The sequence below is a fragment of the Danio rerio genome, chromosome 2 (genome assembly GCF_052040795.2).
Source record: "Danio rerio strain M-AB ecotype USA chromosome 2, GRCz13ab, whole genome shotgun sequence".
Taxonomy (NCBI): domain Eukaryota; kingdom Metazoa; phylum Chordata; class Actinopteri; order Cypriniformes; family Danionidae; genus Danio; species Danio rerio.
In genome coordinates, this window is record NC_141022.1 from 18,758,975 (window position 1) to 18,780,906 (window position 21,932).

Consider the following 21,932-nt stretch of genomic DNA (forward strand, 5'->3'; position numbering starts at 1 on the left):
GTGGTTGCTTAGGTGTTGCTAGGGTACCGCTTCTAGGGTGTGGCTAAAAAGTTTAAAGGTCATCAGGGGTTGCAAATTGGTAGTCTGAGTTAAATTAGCATAACCTTAAGTCTGTATAACAGTCTGGCACAAAGTTATGAGGTCACAAAGTTTGGTGCAAATGTTAAGTCAATGGGACTTTTCCGAATTTTCCGGATCAGTTTTGGGAAAACCGTGAGTCGGATCACTTGGCAAAGATATAGCAACACGAGTCAGACAAGTTAGGAGATCTGAAGGAAGATTGGTGGTTATAGTATGAATGGTCAAGGCGGAGATGCATATAGAAATTAGTCTCAGAAGAAGAAAAAGACGGAAGAACAAGAGGTTTAGCTAGTATAACAGTATGTTGGCTTTCTCAAGCCATAATAAATCCACATTTAAATATATTGATATAAATTGTAAATTGTAAACCGTATTGAAATGCAATAATTCCTGAACTGTTAAACCTTTCATTTTTCTTTATTATTTACTTCTAAGATTATCTACTCTAATCTAAGAGCATTTTTACAGCACGCATTTGCTAAACACTTTCATTTTCCTATATTGCTGATCATTTTACTGACTGAAGGGGTTTCAAAGAGCTTACAAAAGCACAACTAATTTGCATAAAAATGCACTCTCGGAAAGTCACACCGACCTTAAAATGGTTTGAACATAACTAGAATTATCCTTCAGTATCCTATAGAGGACAAAAACTTTTTAGAGAGGTAAAAAAGACTTTATTCTGTGACACTAACAGTTGAAAGGAGAGTTATTGAAGCCATATGTGTGGGAGAATTCCTTTTGCACAGTGCTTTAAAACCAAACAAGTCCAACCTCTATAAAACCCTTTGGAATGGAATAATATGACGAATATGAGCATATGGTAAAAATATGACTGTTTGATGTTGCTGTGTTTCTCACTGACCTTTCTGCAGTCCTTATCAGCGAGATTATTGGTGATCTTGAAATGGCTGAGGTCGATCACTTCCTTCATCTCATAGTTGTCCCCTCGCCTCTTGCAGATGATTACAGCAGCGTCGAACAAAAAAATATGTCTGCAGCACCAACGCATGTCAAGATGTGGCAGGGAAGTGAAAAAACAAGAGAAGCCTGCAGTAAAGGTTATTGCCTGAAGCCTCACCTGTCCTGTCTGCGCTTGTCCAAATTTGACACCAAACGCACTTCACCGTCACCCTTCGGTCTTCCATAAGAAAGTAAAGACTGATTCTGTGAAGACGTAGACAGAAAAATAAGAATAGTGTAAACAATGCTTTTAAATGAGAAGGGATTTTTAAAAATGTAAAGCTTACCAAATTCTCAATGGATCTCTGATACTGATCAATCTCCCTCAGGGTCTCAACATCTCTTTTCACCTCATTTACATATTGTGCTAAGTCCTGTTTGATAGAGGACAAGAAAATTTGCATTTAAATTCATATGCAGAGCAATGTGTAGCTTTTTATTTCTAAAACAACCCCATGGGAAGGTGTGTGCGATCCTAGCCATAACCTAGGACAAAAATGTCAATATATGCACAATATACAGTATCATTTCAGCATCGATACTGTAATGTGGCCATTTGCAATAGTCACATTATAATATGTGCTTATGCTTATTTGCATGTGTTCTTGATGTCTGTAACTGTATGAGGGCTTTAAAATCATTCAGGCATAAGAAATTGTCCCATTTGTCACTTTAATAATGATTCATTTTATTGATTTTTTTTAATAAAATCAAATCTACAAAGTCTCATTTTACATTAGATTATTCAATTACTGTACCTGGATACTCTTAAGACTCATCAGAAAGCCATCACTGTTCATTTCATTTGTATCTTTTTATTTACTGCATTTATCTCTGATTGTAGATTGCTTATTATATACAGCTGTTCCCAAACAGGCGTGCGTGTGCAGTCTGACCACCAAAGGTGCGCGAAAGAATGTTTTTAATGGCGGAAAATTTTATCTTTTACTACTTTTATGCATTTATCTTGGGTAAACTGCATGTCATATTTTTGAGAGTAAAATAAATTCACTGAGAGAGAAAAAAAAAATCACATTAGAAACTGTAATTTACAACCTATGCATACTCACTCATCTCGCGATTTCACGTCTGCGTCACAATAGCCCCGTCCTTTCACATTAGGCGTTAAGTGATAGTTAGTGATGTGCAGATCGATACTAAAATATCGATATCTCTAATACCAGCTTTGTATGTTTTGGAATCGATTATCTTATCAAAATAACCATATTTCAGTAATTATGAGCAAATGTGTAATTTATTGGAAATGGAAATACAGCAGAAAGTAACCACAATTACCCTAGTTTATCTGTATAATGTAAACTTAGTCGGAACTATTTGTTCTTCCGCCTGGCAAGTCATGTGTGTAATATGGCACTGTACAACTGCAGACCACGCTTGCTAGCCACTCAGTCCGCTGGCGTGGCAGTGGTACATGTTGGTCAGTCATGCTGTCATTCGATGTGGGTGACCGCAAGCGAAGTATGTGTGGAGCTACTTCACTTCCATAAACTCAAACGATGCGGTTTGTGACACATGTAACAATACAGCAAGGTACTGTTGTAATACCACAAACCTAATCAAACATCTATATATATTAGGGATGTAACCATATTGTAAATACCGTCATACCGCAATAGTAATTTTTTTCAATATTACCGTAGGCGCATGACTCGATAAAACTATATTTCTGATTCCCATTAGAAAACAATTCCCATCAGCCTAAGCGTGGCCATCATCCTTTGCGGTCTGTTATCGCTACAGATCCAGTAATGCAGAAATGGAGGGTGTTGCTTGTTGCGGGGAAGAAAAAGAGCTGGAAATGATCGAACCTAAAGCGGGTTTTAAATCGGATGTGTGGAAGCATTTCTGTTTCTATTTAAAAAGATACGAAAAAGGAGAAAAGGTGACAGACAAAGAAAAAAACAATATGCAGGCACTGCCAGACTGTGGTGAAATATAAGTCGGGGAATACGACTAAAAACAGTCATGGGGACTGCAGAACACAGCACACTTGTTAGATTGATGCAGGTTTTTTATTTCTGTTGCAGGGGACATGCCCAGAGATCCCAACTTTTACCAGATTATAGTTATATGATAATTTTCCTTAAAAAACCCATCTCTATCTAAGTGAGTGCGTGATTAAATGTTGAATGTGATGAATTTTCAACAATACTAAATTGAAACTTTATTTTTTTATATATAGTTTTTTTGTTATTAAAATTAAAAAACTGAAGTTCCTGTTTCGAAACTTACAGTTAGATGGCTAATTTGTATGTCATTAATATGTTCAGTTGCTAAACATTGCAGTTGCAGTTGCTGTAGCTAAGTTAAATAAACACTTTTGGCACTTTTTTCGAGTCTTTTTATTAGTTTTGTTTTTCCTATAAATTATTCAATAAATACCGTACCGTGCCATGTATACCGAGGTATTATCGTACCGTGAAATTCTGATACCGTTACATCCCTAATATATATATATATATATATATATATATATATATATATATATATATATATATATATATATATATAAATCACAGGACAGAAAATGACAACGTCATGACTAGGTGGTCAGAAGAGGTGGAAAGGAGAGGCACAGGTGCTGCTAGGGCAAGGCAGACATCGCTTTCAGAGTGCAGCAGGGAGGCACTAACCAGGTACAGAGGGAGAAAATGTGGCGATGAGGTTGTATTTTGGATTTTTGTGACAATGATGAAAAAGGTTAAAAAAATCTTCAAGGGGACCAAATTAACATGTCACTAAACCAAAAGGTGTGAATGTTTATTGTTTTATGTTAAGATGTTCAGGCAGGCGTTTTAAGATATACATGCCCAGATGCTGTCAATAAATATGTAAGTTTGCTCCTTTTTTGGATGATAACTCTTTATCAATAAACAAGGATAACCCGTAATATGTCTCGTATTCAGTATGAAGTGACACTTTTAAGAAAACTGCTTGTTACTTTAATTTCCCAAACAGTAATTTTGGGCAAAAAAACGGTATCGGATAGTTATCACCGATACTCGCCTTCATTTTACTTGGTATCAGATCGGATAGGAAACGAGTGGTATCGCACATCACTAGTGATAGTACATTCGTAATTTTATTTTATTTATTTTTTGATTACTACATTTATCAAAATGGACACCTGGTTAAAAACTGGCACTTTAAAGAAGTCAACGAACGAGGTGAAGAGGCGTAGACTGGAACATAGAAATCTACTACTGATCTCATATCAAGGTCAATTCATTGGGTTTAAAATGAACCCATTGAAACATTTCCGGAGAATTTTTGCACTTAATGTAGATTATATGTAGATATTAGAGAATAATTACAATTACATTTTGTATAAATACCTTCTTTGATTAACTTAAACGTATGTATTTTGTAACAGCTTCACTTACTTTACTTTGGCTTATTCCTTTCTTTATCAATAGTTGCTGTTTTAACTGGTTAAGAATGTTTTAATTCATTTATTTATGTATTTATTATTTTTAATTGTACAGGGACAATGTACAACATGACATGTGCCAGAGTAAGCTAAAAAGCTAATATACATAACATATATTCCCTGGGCATTAAGTTGTAACAAGTTTAACAATATTAATCATAGTCAATAAAATGAAATCAAATCAGTGGTTGCATATTTGATTTTGTTTAAGCTGAACTTTAAGGACAGTGTCAAAAGTGGTTCTCTCTCTAATATGCACTGGTATTTTATTCTAGCTTTCTGCTGCTCTGACTGAAAAAAGAAACAAACTGATTGTTCAGTTAAACTCAAGAGAGCTGTTTTTAGACAATCACCTCTAACCTTGAATTTGTCTTAAATTGTCCTTGCAGACAATCAAACATTGTTTGAGAGGTGGTGGTGCAAGATCATTAAATATTTTGTACATTAAACAGACATCAGCATAAAAGGAAATTGTTTGTTGTTCAATACAGTTACAGTGGTGATAGCCCCTCTGCTTTTCAGCTAAAGTGTTTACAGTTTGTTTATAGATAATATAGAATGGTTTTAATCCTGTAATATTTGTGTGGGAACACAAGATAATAAGTAATTAGATAATAATAAGTGTTCATAAAAAGTTTTCCAGCAGCCAAAGGTAACTGATGCCTGATGTTTCTATGAATCCACAGGTTTGCTTTAGCACTTTGGGAAACCTTCTTGTGTTTCTTAAAATTTAGAGTAAATAATTATACCTAAACATTTAAAATGATCGACAATATTTATTACTTCTCCATTAACTAAAATATCAGAGCAATGTTTCTTATTTTTCTTAATTGAAATTGTATTATAATTGAATTCCCACAGTTTTACTTACATTAAGAGTAAGACACGAATTACATAACTAGTCTGAAACTTTCTTGAGTGCAAATCATTAATGTATAAACTAAACAGAACTGGTCCTAGAATTGATCCCTGTGAACTTCAATATTACAATTAATAAATGGTGAGTATGCATCAACTAGTTAAGAATGACATTGATTTTGACATTTTAACAGCACTTGTTACTCTGACCAATTGTCGTTTTCTGAATGAAAACATGCTCTAAATGACAATATTTTTTCATTTGTAATTTGTAGCAGAGTTTTACACCTTCATTGAATGTATTTGAATTGTTAAATACAGCTATTGATATTCTATACATTTACATACAGCACATGCAGCCATTAAATATTTCAGATTCTGCACTATTTCTAAAACAAAACCGTTCAACAAGTATATTTGATTTGTGACATAGGCAATGTGACTTTTTAATATGCTTTTAAACAATGAATCACATGATTAACATGAACATCAGGTTTGAAACAGCTTGAGCACTGCTGATATTAAAGAAAAACTGAGACAAAGCATTGAAACCCAATGAAAAACACATTACGAAATCAATGCTCAAATAAACCTTTGATTCAAATTGCACATCATACGGTATAACTGCTTTAAAAAAAAAAAAGATGAAATGAATGAAAAACATTGTTTTGAATGAAAAATTATTTGTCTCCCAACAGGAAAGGATTTCATTTCATCAGCAGGTACAAACATCTCCAAGCACTGAAAAAGGCCTTTCAAAAGACCCCACTGGGATGACGTGGATCTTGGCTGATTTCCATTTTAAAAGGCCGCCTCTGCTCAAACAGTCACTTATGAGTCTAAATTAAACAGAGCGTTTTACAGGCAGGCAGGTAGATGAGTTCAGTCCCTGTCTGAGAAACTCTCACAGCTCCCAATCGGCTAAACCAATCAACACTGAGATGATAATTTCAACAAATTAAATCATCGCAGGCCTGTGTTCCATTACTGCTTCTCACATCACCATTAATCCGCTTTCCATCTACTCAGTGCCAGTGAGACTGAAATGAGCTGTTGACATCACTTCACATACTAGAATCCCTTAATCTCATCAATATTAAAGAAAACATTACCAATGCAGGAATGATCTTAAAGCGATGCCGCATGCTGAAGAGAAATCCAGGCCGGTAATAAGTATGGCATCTTAGATTTTGTGGCTTTTAGTCGATGTGTGTTACAGTAGCTTTGAGGCAGCCAATATGCTAGTGTACTTCTAAACATCGATAAAACAGAATCACATTGATTCAGAGCATCTGAATCAATACCCAGACGCTCTGCACAGCATCATCTATCAGTGATGCCATAGAAGAAACACTTCTTGATTGCTAAAGAACCTTTCAGTGAACTGTTTCTAATCTCCCTGTGAAATCAAACTAAAGTTTTTTGTATGTTAGTATCAGTGAGTTAGTCTTAAGGACATCAATAATCTTGTGTGCTCCAAAACAGTGACAGAATTCACTTTTAGAAGATCTAAATATCTAAAGCTTGCAGTTAAACATTTCTGCATAAATAGATCGTGATTTTTTTGACATATTACCTCATATTTCAGTTTCTTATCGAATTGTTTGACAAATCAAATGCTGTATAGTATCAGACATGTCTCACCCCCATCAAGATGCTTCTCATTTGCTTTTCATTTGATGCGCTTGAAGTCGACCACTGTCACTGTCAGAGCTGTGATATTATTGAAATGCTAGTGATAGTTTTTTTTTTTTTTTTTTTTAAGGGGAGGAGCTACTTGCCCCGTCCTGTCTTCATGTTTTAACTGAGATCAAGTACTGCAAAATACAGTACCTTAAAACTATATAATTTGAAGAACCTTTCTCCATGATAAAGAACATTTAGTGCAATGAAAGGTTCCATGTGGCCGATAAAAAAGCTGTTTTTTTTTATTTGTCTACTTGCATCTTCTAGCAACTAGAAAGTAGCCACACATGTTCATTGTTGCAACTAATCTAAAGCTTTCTGGCCACTTTTAAAGGGCTCTATTTTGATGATCTAGGCGCAAAGTCTAAAGCACATGGCACAAAAACACAAAGTCTAAAGCATCCATTAGCCTACATATTTAATTTAGTTTGTTAAGCTTTGTTTGAAAACTATTTCTAAATTCAGTTCTAATTTCCAGAAAACAAACACATGAATATTAACAATAAAGTGTGGTCAAAAAACTGAGTTATAACCAAACACGCATCCTATTCTTATTCCCATATGGTGATGCGTACGTCTCCAAAACCTGCAGGTGGACAAATCTAAACTTCTCTTTTCATTTGAATATGCCTTGGTTTACCCATTTTTTTTTTATTAAAACAAATATAAATATGCATATAATAAATAATATTACTAATAATAATAACATTACACGAATGCAAATTGTAATAAATACACTGAGAAACACCCCCCGGCATGAAGAAGGCATGGAGGGAGTGGTTTTTATATTTATATAGATGAAAAATCATTTTTGTAGCATTTTAATTCTTATTTTTTTTTCATATGTAAAGATATTTGCTGTACATCCTGTGTGTATTAAGTAATGCGTATAGGTTTTGAACCCGCATAGGGGCGTAACTAACCCACTCTGCTCTGGACTTTAGACCAGCTTTTAGTTGGTCAATTGCACAGTCTATTTCAGTTCCTCAAAATAGCAAAGCACCAAAAATGCACCTTAACACACCTCCTTTTTAGACCGGAACACCCAAGAGTCCACAAAGTGGTACAGATAGATTTGCTCTTTAAACAACATGGCGCAAAATATGAAAATTGCAGTTGCGCTGGTCAGAAAATAGGAACAAATTACGGCAAACACATCTTGCGCCTTGTTGCACCGGGTGTATAATAGGGCCCTATTTTTTTACACCTCAAACGTGAAAGAAAACTCTACTGTGAAGACATTTCATGCTTTTCTTAATAATTAATCTGTACTTTCTGTACATTATTGCTGTAAATTCCATAAGAAATCTATACTTACTCTCATAGCATCAAGGGCTATTCGTAGGTTGCTCTTTTCGGGGCCGTCATTTGTATATTTGACCAGTTCCTATAATTGGATAAAAGAAAGTGAACAAATACTTGAATACACCGCTATAATAATCATATTTTTCATTTATGAAACAAAATCTTGCAGTATTGTGATGTTTAAACTATGTGGTGTTGATTTATTAATTTATTAACAGCACAAATAGTGTTTTTCAGCCACCAATAAACTTCAGGTGAAAAGTGAAAAATGTGACTATTTTCAATGTTGTAAGGTTTTTATTACAGCATCAATGTAATTAAAACATAATTAGTTAAATAGACTTAGGTAATCATATAGTTGTTCAAGGTTTCAACTAGATGATTAACCATTTAAACGCAAAAACCTTTGGAAGCAGCAAACAAGCACTGAACCTCTGCATACTGCGTTAAAATAAAATTTCCATATTTTAAAAACAGGGCGCAGGATGTAAGAATTTAATTCTGCACTTCTTATCCGGTCTGAATCCCACAGTATCCTATATTAATCAGGCAATGAAAATCATTTATTTTTAAAGAAATCAGATCTTAAACGCAGCAATTTTTAATGAAATGACAGTACTCCAGAAGCGCTTGAGCTGGCTTATTGAAAGTTAAGTCTCTGTGTGCATATACCACATTAGCAAAAATCCTCAAAGCCATTAAAATAACCGTAAAATAAATACTATTATAAGAACTTAAAGGACACCAATGATGAAAATCAACTTTTGTAAGCTGTTTGGACAGAACTGTATGTATATGTATAGTGTGTCCATTGTCATACTGGAGTGATAAAAACCCAACACATCTCTTTTTTTTTATTTCCTGTTGTTAAAATAGTACCCAAATCCCAGTGATTCAGGCCACCGCATATGACATAGGGCTCTATTTTGACGGTCCATGCGCAGAGCGCAAAACGCAGGGCGCCAACGCTTTCAGGGCGTGTCAGGACGCGTTTTTGCTAATTTAAGGACGGGAAATTTGCCTTGCGCCGAGGCGCATGTTCTAAAAGGGATGAGTTTATTTTCTGAATGAGTTATAGGTGTGTTTTGAGAATAAACCAATTAGAATCTCATCTCCCATTCCCTTTAAAAGTCTGCTGCGTCAAGCCAAGAGCACATTCACTATTTACAGGATGCAAAGTAAGTCTAAGTGGAAAAAATGAGCATTTCACAAGCAAACAGTTCACAGTTAACAGTTTTTTATACAGTATAACAGAGCATTTACTGCGTGAGAATGAGAGATAATGGATCACTTTCACTTTCGCTCTTGGATAGGGAAACCTTTACACACAGACATCAATTAGTCTATAAATAAATACTTTTGTTCTAAATTCAGTTCTAATTTCCAGCAAACGAATAAATGAATAATAATAGCAAAATGTGCTCAAAAACCTGAGTTATATCCTAAAACACATGCTGTGCCCCTTATGGTCTAAAACCTGACAGGTGGGCAAATCTAAGCTTGTTTTTTAATAAAACAAATATAAATATGGATATAATAAATAATACTGCTAATAATAATAACACTATACAAAAGCAAATTGTTATGAATGAACTGAAAAAGCCTCCCGAGATAAAGAACACATAAAGCAGTGGTTTTTCATATTTATGTAGGCTAAGAAATAATATGTTTTGTAATATTTGAATCCTTTATATTTATATTCTATATCTATTCTTATTATATACTATATATATCCTTAATATTTACATTTTTTTCATATGTAAAGATATTTGCCTATTGCTCTCTTGTGCGTATTAAGCAGTGTGTAAGCGAGGCGCAACTCTGCGCCGGAGTTTAGACCGGGTTAGTTTTGGTTTAATGAAAAATCTATTATAGATTCTCAAAATAGCAACGCGCCAGCGGTCTGCCTCAGAAAGGCTTCCTTTTTAGACCAGAACGCCTATGGGCACACAAATGAGCGCTAATGCATTTGCTATTTAAACAGCATAGCGCAACGCCTCAAAACGACTCTTGCTCCAAGCTGAAACTGCAAAAAGACTACTGCGCCACGCCTTGCGCCACACTGCGCCGGGTGTATGATAGGGCCCATAGTGTTTGACAGGTGAAAGAAAGAACATTTCTTTAACAACTAAACTGGCATTCAAATATTTGTTCCAATTCTTTATGATTTCTATAAGTTTAAAATGCTTTTAAAATAGAGCATGTTTGTAATAAAGACGGTAAAATCACTAAAAGCACTGTAATTCTTAATCTCTATAAATTCCCACAGCCGCATGGTGTCAGTAAACGCTAATATGTGTGTGTGTGTGTGTGTGTGTGTGTACTGCAAATGGCATTTGTATGAGACTCATCATTTCAGAAAGGCTTTTATTAATGAAATAAACTTACTTGGTATTTTTGACTATGAGCTGTATTTCAGCTTTATCCGTGTCTGTCTCTATCACTGACTGCTGTTTACCTGGCATAATGCATGATGCAGACCCACACATGGGAACGGTGGGCAGGGAGGAGCAGCTCATTTGCATTCAAAGCCACAGGCTACAAAATCAGCTACAATGTACTCAGAAACCAAAATGGACAAATTCTGGAGGCTATAATAATTTATCTGATAGGTATTTTGAGCTGAAACTTTACAGACACATTCTGGAGACACCGAAGTCTTGTCTTACATCTTGTAAAAAAAGGTAAAATAGTTTTCCTTTAAATTAACATTACAAAAAAATAATAATATTAATCATATCTATTTACATGCAAAAACTAACAGAGCAATCACACCAGAGTTTATTTTAATCAAAACAAACTTGACAAGAATGAATGCACCATGTGCCTGAATCTACACATTTCAAAATGATATCCCTGCCCTGTTCTATAACATGTGGATGCAATCATGAGCTTTTCTGAAAGACTCAAAATACCCAGTGGTCCAGGTTCTGAGGATATGATAGACATTTTAACTTGAAGCAGATTTATTCCAGGGTATGGAAAAGAACATCAACAGAACCTTTTGAGATCCCCGCTATAACATATCTAATTAACTTGATAAACAAATCTGGCCTTTGGATTTGTGTGCAAACAGACTAGCGAGCACACAAACACGCTGGGAGAGAAATGGTGTTGTTCCAAGTGTGAAATCTGTGCGGCTCATCAGAAGCATGCATTTGTTTTCAGAGTGCAATCGAATGCTGCTGGAGAGAGACAAACAGCCCAATCGCAGCGAGTAAACAAGGTGATTAGAAAGTTCAGCACTCTTTCCAGATTTACATTCTGACCCAGACCGCTGCCATGACTTTGACTGAAGTTCACACATGTGTGTTGGGAATGTGTGTGTGTGGATGTGCTACTAGTCTGTGTATATTCCTAATGTACTGGAGGTGCCAGTGTAACACAGAGCAGGAGCTTATGGAGACCCAATTACAGACGTAACGGATGACTGAGATTTCAGTGTTCGTTCCTATAGATTTACAAGTAAATCCTGCAGTTTTCACACATGCATCAGTATCTTTGTTTGGTTGTTTTTATTTTGCACTATTTTGTTGGAAACAATAAACTTCGATTGAGTTTTTCATTTACAGCTCTCAATATCTGCTGTATCTACATCAGTTGCCATAGATATGACTTAAGCATCAGCACAATGGCAAGAGATGCATGATGGGAAGGAATTGAAAACTACAGGTATAAGAAAGCCATCAGATTGTACTCATTATTTTACACAACAGCAAATCTAGAGTCTGCATCTGAATTTTTATTATGGAGTTTCTATCTTCTACTGCGTCTAGTTTCTTTGCTATTGTTTTGAGCTTCCCTGGATTTAAGCCCCGCCCACATTCATCACCATTTCCAAGTCGACCAATCTTGCACTCTTAAGTCCTTTCAAAGAGTATAGAATACACAAGACATGCCACTCGTATCCACTTGTCAAGTGTGACGTCATGCGAATCGGCATTCAGGTCTAAACACTTAACAAATCATAATATTGTAATTTAAATTAAAACATTTAAGAAAACGATGTGAAAAATCACAATGGTAATATATGCATTCATGCCTAATATGCGATGGCCAGAAGTGATTAACTTAGTATAAATTGTTCAAATATTGGTGTCTGAGATGCAGCAAGTCCAGAGACTGTTGTGTATACAATGATTTCGTATAAAATTCACTTTAATCTGTGATATGACTAAAAAGTTTTCATAAACAAATATTTCTCTATTCAAATAAGTAGTGGCTTGGATGCAAAAAAGTATTCTATATGTCATGACTTAAAAAGCAAATGGTGAATGGGAAAATGGGGAAAAGTGTAACGTTCAATATGGTGAATAAAGCCACATCTAATAGTCTAGGAGCCAATCATTGATTGCTATAGACTGAAGATTCTCCGGTGGAGAAGTTCAGGCCAGACGTGTGCTTTTACGGCAGTTTATGTGGTTAACAAAGACACTGAAATCTCAGCGAATACCTGAAATCTCTACTTTTAAATGAACTACACTTGAAAACAAAACTTTTCTGGTTTTGTAATGTGTATGAAATGAATGTGAGGTACAGTCCATTCTGTCAAACGCACATTAAATGACAGCAGCAACTACTCAAACGCCGACAAACTTATAAACAAAGAGTTGCTGTCATTTCTGGAGGAGACTCGCCATCAAGACCAAGTTGTGAATTACTTCAGAAGAGCAGCACATTCAGACAGTCATTATCCAGAGGATGATAATGTGTAGAATCGGTATGAATGAGGTTGGTGTCCTGATCTCATTTGTGCATTAGCTTGGGCAACTTTTTTAAAAATTGCAGATTTTGTTTGATTAAAATGTTTAGAAACAAAATTTATAAGTCAGTTGTTTAATTTTATTGGTGATTCCAGATATGTAATAAACTTAAGCTTAGCAAATAGTTTTAGAGAATTTCATGTCTCCCATTCGGTCAGAATGCCAGAATATACTGCATGAGAAGCATTTCCAAGATGGCTGCAGAGTGCTTTAAAGGGATTTTGATCTTTTTAAACTTATTACTTGTCTTTTTAGGGGCGTGAATTAAGGTATAGGTTATGTGACTATACAAATGCTACACCGGACTTGCCATGTGCACTTGACATAAAAATATAGGTAACACTTTAGAATAACTATCAGTTATAGCTAGTTAATAGATCATTAATAAACTGTTAGTTAATAAGTTATAAGTGACTGGTTAAATAAAAGTTAATAGTTTGTTAATTATTTATATGTGCATTATAGATAGCCAACAGATAACTTACAAGCTGTTAGTTGACAAGTTATAAATTACTTATTAACTGTATTTTAATGATTTATAACTATACCTAATAAATTAGTAATAGATGATGAACAAGATGTTGGTAAATTACTTACTATTGATGTGTTAAGTTTCAGTTAATAGTTTATACACAGTACGTTATTGGGACGATATTCTAAAGTTGCAACTATTCTTCATTTATTAACTCTTAGTTAATGTGGAACAGTTACAACTTTAGAATAACATCCCAATAACATACTTAAGCTTATAACTAACACTTAACTAATATATTAACTCACACTTTACAGATCAGTTGTTCATGGTTTGTTAACTATCTAATAATAGCAGTGAAACTTCGTAGAATAGCAAATGGGTGGAACAAGTTCAAGCTACAAAAATTAGATCTGATATTTAAAATATAAAATGTTTGTACTTAACCTTGTTCCACTCATAGGCTTTTCTGTGTGCTGTGTTTTCCCAAAGAAACTCCACAGACGAAATGTTGAACGTTGTGTTTAATGTATAAAAACACACATACTGGGCCATCACATGGCAGAACAGCAGTATACAACAGAATGAAAACCCATGAGGTTTGGGCACTTTTTGTGCTAAACATGAAAACAAAATAAATAAATAAAAATAGTTTATTTAAAAAATTTGACAAAAGTTTCACTGGTGTTATTATATGGTAAACAAACTATGAACAACTGATCTGTAAAGTGAGAATTAATATGGCAGTTAACTTTTAGTTATAAACTTATGTATGTTATTGGGACGTTATTCTAAAGTTGCAACTATCCCACATTTACTAAGAGTTGATAAATGAAGAATGATTGACCCTGCTGGGGCTCAAACAAGCGACCTTCTTACTGGGATCATGAAATTATGCTACCACTGCACCACCATGATGCCCTGACATCATATCATGGAAAATTAATTAAAATATGATTAGAGCTTTAATAAAAACAAATCCCTTTGTAATATATGAAATGAAATATTTCATATGAGTTTGTAAAAATCTGATACTATTAAGGGTTTTTTAGACAATGTTCCACAAAAAGGGCAAAAAACAGATACAAAGAGAGTTTGTTAGGGTCATTCCCCAATGTGTTTGAATGCCTGCATGAGGCAGAGTGTCAGATAAGCAGCCACCTGTCCCTGCTTTGTTTATCCGCGTGTGTTTGTGTGTGTGAGGCTGACAGGTGTCTGGCGACACACATTTCTAACGCTTGTCCACTCACTTCTGTTCTCATGTCATAGTGAAACAGCTCTCACTTAAAACTTCAGCACAGAATAATATATACACCAATATTTACAAATTCATTTCCTTTTGTAACACAAACAGCCATTTTTCAAAGTCAGTGAGGTTAAAATCTATTGATTTTCAATGTAGAGAGGGAAAATCATTAGGATTATTTTGGGCAACCCACCCCCTTAAAGTGCATCAATATCCCAAGACTCACTTCCTTTACTAAATCTAGAGCAGGATGGAAATTAAATCCAACAGGGACATTGATATTAGGAAGTCTTAAGGAATAAGAGAGAACAAAATGAAAATTTGAGGTGATTCTGTAACAAAGAAAATATAAGAACATTTGATCTGTCGGTACTAGTGTTCAAAAAACTGACCTCAGTTTTGGTCAAGTGACTTTGCAGAATGCACCCATCCCTCTCTGAATTTGTTGTTTTAATTTTTACCAACTTTTATATCCCACAAATAATGCCACTCTTTATATGTAAGTAATACATTTGTAAAAAGTCCATTTAAAATCCAAACTGCTCTTAGTTATTTATTATACTTTCCAATTCATTGTGCAAATTTTAACTGGTGCTCATAATGTCTTCATTCTCTTTACTATAATAACCAAATGGATCATTTCAAGTCCAGTCTCACATTCTTTTAATATTCAGTGCATCAAATTATGGATGTAAAACAGGGTTTTGGCTGCAGTTTCGTGTTGACTTTAAAATAATGACCTCTTGGTTTCTGCAAAGCTGGACATTATCTCAAATTTCCACTCTGCTTAATACAAGAGAGCAAAACTTTTCTACAGCAGCAATGACAAGTTCTTTAAGTTAAAGTAGTGGAGCCAAAAATGAGGAGAAAAGTAGCCAGACGGCTCCCCCATGTGGTGTTTCTTAGTAGGACAACATGCTGCACACTGAAAAATGCAGGATTGCACATAATTCCTTCATGTTGTCCCAACAAAAATAAGTTAAGCTCACTGGTTTTGACAAATTTAAGAGATTTAAGTAAACTAAACATAAAATCTCAAGAATTTTGTAGTTTCAGCGCATTCTAAATAAGTAGTTTCAACAAGCAGCAACATATGCTTATGTTAAAGATTTAAATCAATGTGTTTAAATAGGATAAGGTAATAGTTTAAATATTTACATACTGCTAATACTTTTGTTGTTTATTATTGTACCTGAAGCAGAAGTGGGTATTTCAGCACTCGCTGCATTGGCACCACAAGCAAGTCTCTCAAAGTGAATTTCCCATTGTTGGCTCTTTTTGAACATTCCTGCAACATAAAATAAAATAAATACAGCAGCATTAAGCATAAAAAAATAGTATAGCATTTATATTTTAGATACCATATATAACCTTTACTTTCTGGGTCATGATTCTAAAATGAAACCGAAATATTGATAATATGAATGAAACATTGTTGTGCACCTCCAGTTTCAGTCGAACGCCCTCTTTTTCCTTACAGATGAAGTCTAAGAGAGAAATGGCTGATTCTACATGACTGCAGTATTTTCCATAAAGCAGAAGCCTAAAGCAGACAGGGTAAATGTTAGCAAAAACACACACATCAGCAGAGCTTAGTCATATCATTCTAGAAATATGAAATATTAAACACGCCTGCAGAAATTCAACGAAAGCTCAGCAGACTTCAACGACAATTGGATTCTACACATTTGATTGTGTATGACACGATGAGTGATTTTTTTAATGAATACATCAATTAATAGCTCTGGAAAAAAAATCAAGAGACTATTTGATGAGTGGGAGACCACACCCCCAAACTAAGTGTGCCTCATACAGTTGAGTGGGCTTCACAAATCACCTGTAGAAAACACACACTTTCATCTCTCTGAAATTTTAACCGACACTTGCACATTCGCACCAGTCATATTCTTACAAAATAATAACAAAAATACACTATGCATTTATAAAGTAAGCTACACACAAGTGAGTGGGCTTGACAAACCATCCGTAGAAACACTCTTATCTCTTTCTTTCTCTTGCTTCTTGTGTGTATCACCTCTTTTTGTTTTACGAATGATTTAATTTTCATACTAGTTACTTTTTTTTAGCTAGCCACTCTTTTGTTTTCTTATATATCCACTTTTTTTCTTATATATACAGTTGATGTCAAAATTGTCAGGCCTCCTGTGAATTTTTTATTTATTAAGAGATGTTTAACAGAGCAAAAAAAAAATAAAAAAATACAGTATTTCCTATATGTTTTTTTTCTTCTAGATAAAGTCTTATTTTATTTTATTTAGTTTAAACAACATTAGGGGACTATCTTTTCTATATGTTATATAAAATCAGGGCAGTTGTAAGAAGCATTTAAATTCATATACAGTAAAAGTTTAGATTTTGTTTTCTGTTTTAAATATTTCCCAAATGTTTAACAGAGCAAGGAAATTTTCACAGTATGTCTGATAATATTCCTTCTTCTTGAGAAATTCTTATTATTAGTCTTAATGTTTTATTTCATGTAGAATAAAAGCAGTTTTTAGTTCTATTTTAAAAACATTTTATGGTCAAAATTATTAGCCCTTTTAGCCTATATATTTTTTCGATAGTCTACAGAACAAATCCTCGTTATACAATAACGCCTATTTACCTGAACCTGCCTAGGTAACCTAGAAGTGTCTTGACAAATATCTAGTCAAATATTAGTTTTTAAAACTATTATGTTTAGAAATATGTTCAAGAAAAAAAACTGAAATCCGGGAAAAAAAAAATAAACAGGGGGGCTAATAATTTTGACTTCAACTGTATGTACAGTGTATGATTGTAATAAAGTGATATAACGATCACTTCTTGTGTGTATTGCCTCTTTTTGTTGAATGACTGAATGCCTTAATAATTGTATGTAATTTGGACAAAAGCATCAGCTAGACTTCAAGGTAAATATCGGATCTCTGGATTTACCATTATTTTTTTTATTTTACTTATAAACTATTGATAACATTAAATTCAAACATGTAATTAAAAATATGTAAATTAAATATATTACTATATATCAGGAGTCAGGAACCATTTTTCAGCAATGAGCCATTTCTATTTATTTTCTTAAAAAAAATGAATTTTTTTTAAGTTCAGGCACAACTCAAAAATAAACAAACATATATGTCCATGGCAAAAAAAAAGAACAATTTATAGAATCTTATCTGTTCGACCTCACCACTCAAGAAAATTGATTGACATGACGTGCACAAGGTTATCATAGAAACGTAAGTTGCATTTTCAAGTAATTCAAGGTTACCCACAGCTCCTCACACAAGCATTGAACAAAACGTCTTTTTACTGTTAACCGAGTTCTTATTCATTTTACTGTAAAAAAAAAAATAATAATAATAATAATAAATTTGAAGCAGTATTTTTAATTGGAAACTTTTGGATTTCTAGTGACAGTTATAATTTTTTAAAAAGCAAAACATTATTGAAAGGAGACAGCTGGAGAACCACATATTTTTGGTCAAAAAGTTATAGGTTCCTTACCACTGCTATATACGTATAGTACAACTGTTTGCAAACTACTGTACATTTGAACTCAATTTTAAAAGTTGGAAAATGATATACAGTATATATAAATTATAACTGAATTATTTAACCAAATAAATATATACATGGATCAATAAAGGATTGAATTAATTGTTTATTAAAGAAAACACATTAAGTAAAAAAGATTTAATAAATTAATTTACAAAAGTCTTGCTTGTCAAGTAACTATTTATTGGGAGAGGTTAAGAGGTTTGTACTTGAAATGGTGATTACAAATAAAATAAAATGTTCAAACACAGTATTATTATATTATATTATATTATATTATATTATATTATATAGGGCTGCTCGATTTTGGGAAAAATCATAATAACAATTATGTTGGTCATAATTGTAATCACGATTTTTTAAAAACGATTATCAGGTGAAGTCAAAATTATTTGCGCTCCTGAGAAATCTTTTTTTTTTCTAGAGAAAGGCTTATTTGTTTTATTTTGCCTAAAATTAAAGTTTTAAATATTTTGAAACCCATTTTAAGGTCAATAATATTAGCCCACTTAAGCAATATATTTTTTGATTGTCTGCAGAAGAAACTACTGTTATACAATGAACTGCCTAATTACCCTAATGAAGCCTTTGAATTGCACTTTAATCTGAATGCTTGTATTTTGAAAAATATCTAGTAAAATATTATGTACTGTCATCAGAGCAAAGATAAAAGAAATCGGTTATTAGAAATGAGTGATTAAAACTATTATGTTCAGAAATAAGTTGAAAAAAAAATATTTCCATTTAACAGAAATTGGGGAGAAAAAGGGTTGCTAATATTCAGATGGACTAATAATTCTGACTTCAACTGCATATATAGAGTTATTTTCCACCCTGCAAAGAAAAAAGAAATAAGTACAATAAAATAAAAATATGAAACAAACTTTAAGCATTTACTTTAAACAAACTTTAATGCTTTAAGCATCTTCACTGTATGAAAAACACTTTAGCTACAAAAGTCCTTCAGTCGAGAGCAGTGAGGGATTTTCTCCTTTTGTTGTTTGATTAATGATAAAAACAGGCAGCAGAAGGAATAGAGTGCTGTCACTTTAATGGTTTCTCTTTCACGTTTCTTGAATCTTAACTTTATTACACAAATGAGGGTTAATATGAATAATCATTAAACACCTCGTTTTGACACCTATTTGACCATTAAAGCGCTCATGTTAATGACTTTAGATGTGTGCATTCTGCTCGTCTCAGTGTGCGAATGAGCCTGATTGCTGAGAGCGCGCCGCACAAACACACACACACACACACACACACACAGAAGCATGCGGTTTTTGGCACTTTTAGGAGCAACAAATGTGTACAACTGGAAAGGGGGCGGTATATGATGCAATAATCGTTTATCTCGATTAATTGTTTTTCATAATCGTTAGAAGCCAAAATCAAAACCAAATTTTCGATTAATTCCACAGCCCTAATATTATATATGAATAAATGCATTTGTACATGGCGGTCTTATACCTGTCTTTGTAAGTGATGAAGATCTGATGAAGATTCTCTGCATTTTTATTCTGAACACAGTCTTGGATCTCACCCATTAGACCTTTGTGAACTTTAACCAGGTCCTGTAAAGCACATGCAGCATGTTTAAAAAGTGGAAAAGTTAAACTTTTCTTTTTTTATATGTCAAAAACACAGCTTTGCTCACCGGTATATTGATGAAAACCTTATCAATATCTGTTGCAGGGATGAATTTCATCAGTGGAATCATAAAATACTGTTAAAACATAACGAAATATATATAGATTGTAAAGTGCGGCAACAGCTGTCCATCAGTGTATGTGCAGAGCGTCGTGATGAAACTCCCCATGCTGAGGCTGTGAATCTCACCTTCTCAATGGTCTCTAGAGTCTCTGTGTATTTGGCTTCTGTCTGTTTGATCTCTAAAAGACAGCAGCTTCTGATGTCCACCTCGGCCTGTTTCTGTCAACACAACTCACTAGCATAAGACAAGTATACAACCAGCCAGACAAAACAGCTTTAAAGTTGTTTAAAAATAACAACCTTATAAAGTTAAGGCAAGGCATTGCAGGTGAATATTACGAAAATAGCTAATAGTTATTGCCACACTTTCCTAGTAGATTGATGACATTTAGGATTGTTATTTTAAATGTTCTTTCAAGAGTTCACACTTAGATATTGTTTGACAAATGTTAGCAGGATTGGCATGCTGTCCAGGGAAAGAACCCTGAGCTCTGAGATAATTGAGCCCAGGGCTCCCGCCTGGTCGATTGAGCATGTAAGGAGAGTTTGAGATCAGGTAGTTCTCAAGAGCTCCCCTGGTAAAGGAAGAAAGGGGGAGAAGGGGTGAATGGGGGGTTTCTTTGGAAATTGATGATAAGGGAGTACTTTTGCTATGCTACTTATAGTGATTTTGGATTAGTCTGACTGGCTAGCTAATGATTGAAGATGAGAGACCAGCTGCAGTCAATCACATCATGTGCTCCTCGCGAAATTAGTTTGTGAAACTTCCCTTAGATACACAAATTAAATGCTATTTCATTACCAAATGTATGCATTTCTAGTTCAAAAATATGAATTATGAACAGTTTTTAATGTTTTCAAATACTTAGTGTTCCATATCTTATATTTATTCTTCTGTGAGCGTATAAAAATTTACTTTTTTTTTTCACTGACCACTGTCTCTTTCGCTTTCTTAAATATGCATTATTTTTCTTAAACAGTATATACAGTTGATGTCAAAATGATTAGGCTTCCAGTGAAATTTTATTCTTTTTTGAAAGTGATGAACAGAGCAAGATTTTTTTTCTTCTGAATAAAGTCTAATTTTATGTAGTTTGGCTAGAATCATTTTTTAAAAAACTAAATCAGTTTTAAGGTCAATATTATTAGCCCCTTTATTTATTTATTTTTTGATTGTCTACAGACTAAACCAATAACTTAATCTAATAACTGATAAATAATGTCTAGGAAAGTTTAACTCCAACCCTAATCAAACACACCTAAGCTAGCCAATCAAGCTCTTAAGAGATATACTAGAAAATTTCTGGCAGGTGTGTGGAAGCAAGTTGGAGCTAAACTCAGCAGGACACCGGCTCTCCAGGACTGATTTTGGACACCCCAGCCCTAAACCATTAAAGTGCACTTTAAGTTGAATACTAGTATGTTGCAAAATAACTTGTAAAATATGATGTACTGTCACCATGGTTAAGACAAAATTTATTAGGAATTAGCTATTAAAAGTAGAGATGTCCAGATCCGATCACATGTTCGGAAATCTAGCCCAAATATGTGGTTTCAGAATCGTAATCATGATCGGAATCCGTTACCTCAGGATATATATATATATATATATATATATATATATATATATATATTTTTTTTTTTTTTTTTTTTTTTTAAATATTTCCCAAATGATGTTTGACAGAGCAAGAAAATTTTCACAGTATGTCTGATAATATTTTTTTTCTTCTAGAAAAAGTCTTATTTGTTATTTCGGCTAGAATAAAAGCAGTTTTGAATTTTTTTAAAAACTATTTTTGGGACAAAATTATTAGCCCCTTTAAGCTAATTTTTTTT

The 21,932-nt window shown here is 33.8% G+C and overlaps 1 protein-coding gene across 3 annotated transcripts in view; it reads right to left on the reverse strand.

The window, feature by feature from the left end:
• vav3b (vav guanine nucleotide exchange factor 3b) overlaps positions 1–21,932 on the reverse strand; it is a 167,174-nt gene that overhangs the window by 89,765 nt on the left and 55,477 nt on the right. For all 3 annotated transcript variants that reach the window (XM_087239616.1, XM_087239615.1, NM_001126393.1), the window contains 9 exons: positions 20,223–20,315; positions 20,041–20,109; positions 19,854–19,957; positions 16,269–16,368; positions 16,018–16,113; positions 8,358–8,426; positions 1,332–1,418; positions 1,163–1,248; positions 947–1,076 (listed from right to left, as the gene is read on the reverse strand). In XM_087239616.1, coding sequence (XP_087095742.1) covers positions 947–1,076; positions 1,163–1,248; positions 1,332–1,418; positions 8,358–8,426; positions 16,018–16,113; positions 16,269–16,368; positions 19,854–19,957; positions 20,041–20,109; positions 20,223–20,315 — 834 coding nt within the window. The remainder of the gene's footprint in view (positions 1–946; positions 1,077–1,162; positions 1,249–1,331; positions 1,419–8,357; positions 8,427–16,017; positions 16,114–16,268; positions 16,369–19,853; positions 19,958–20,040; positions 20,110–20,222; positions 20,316–21,932) is intronic.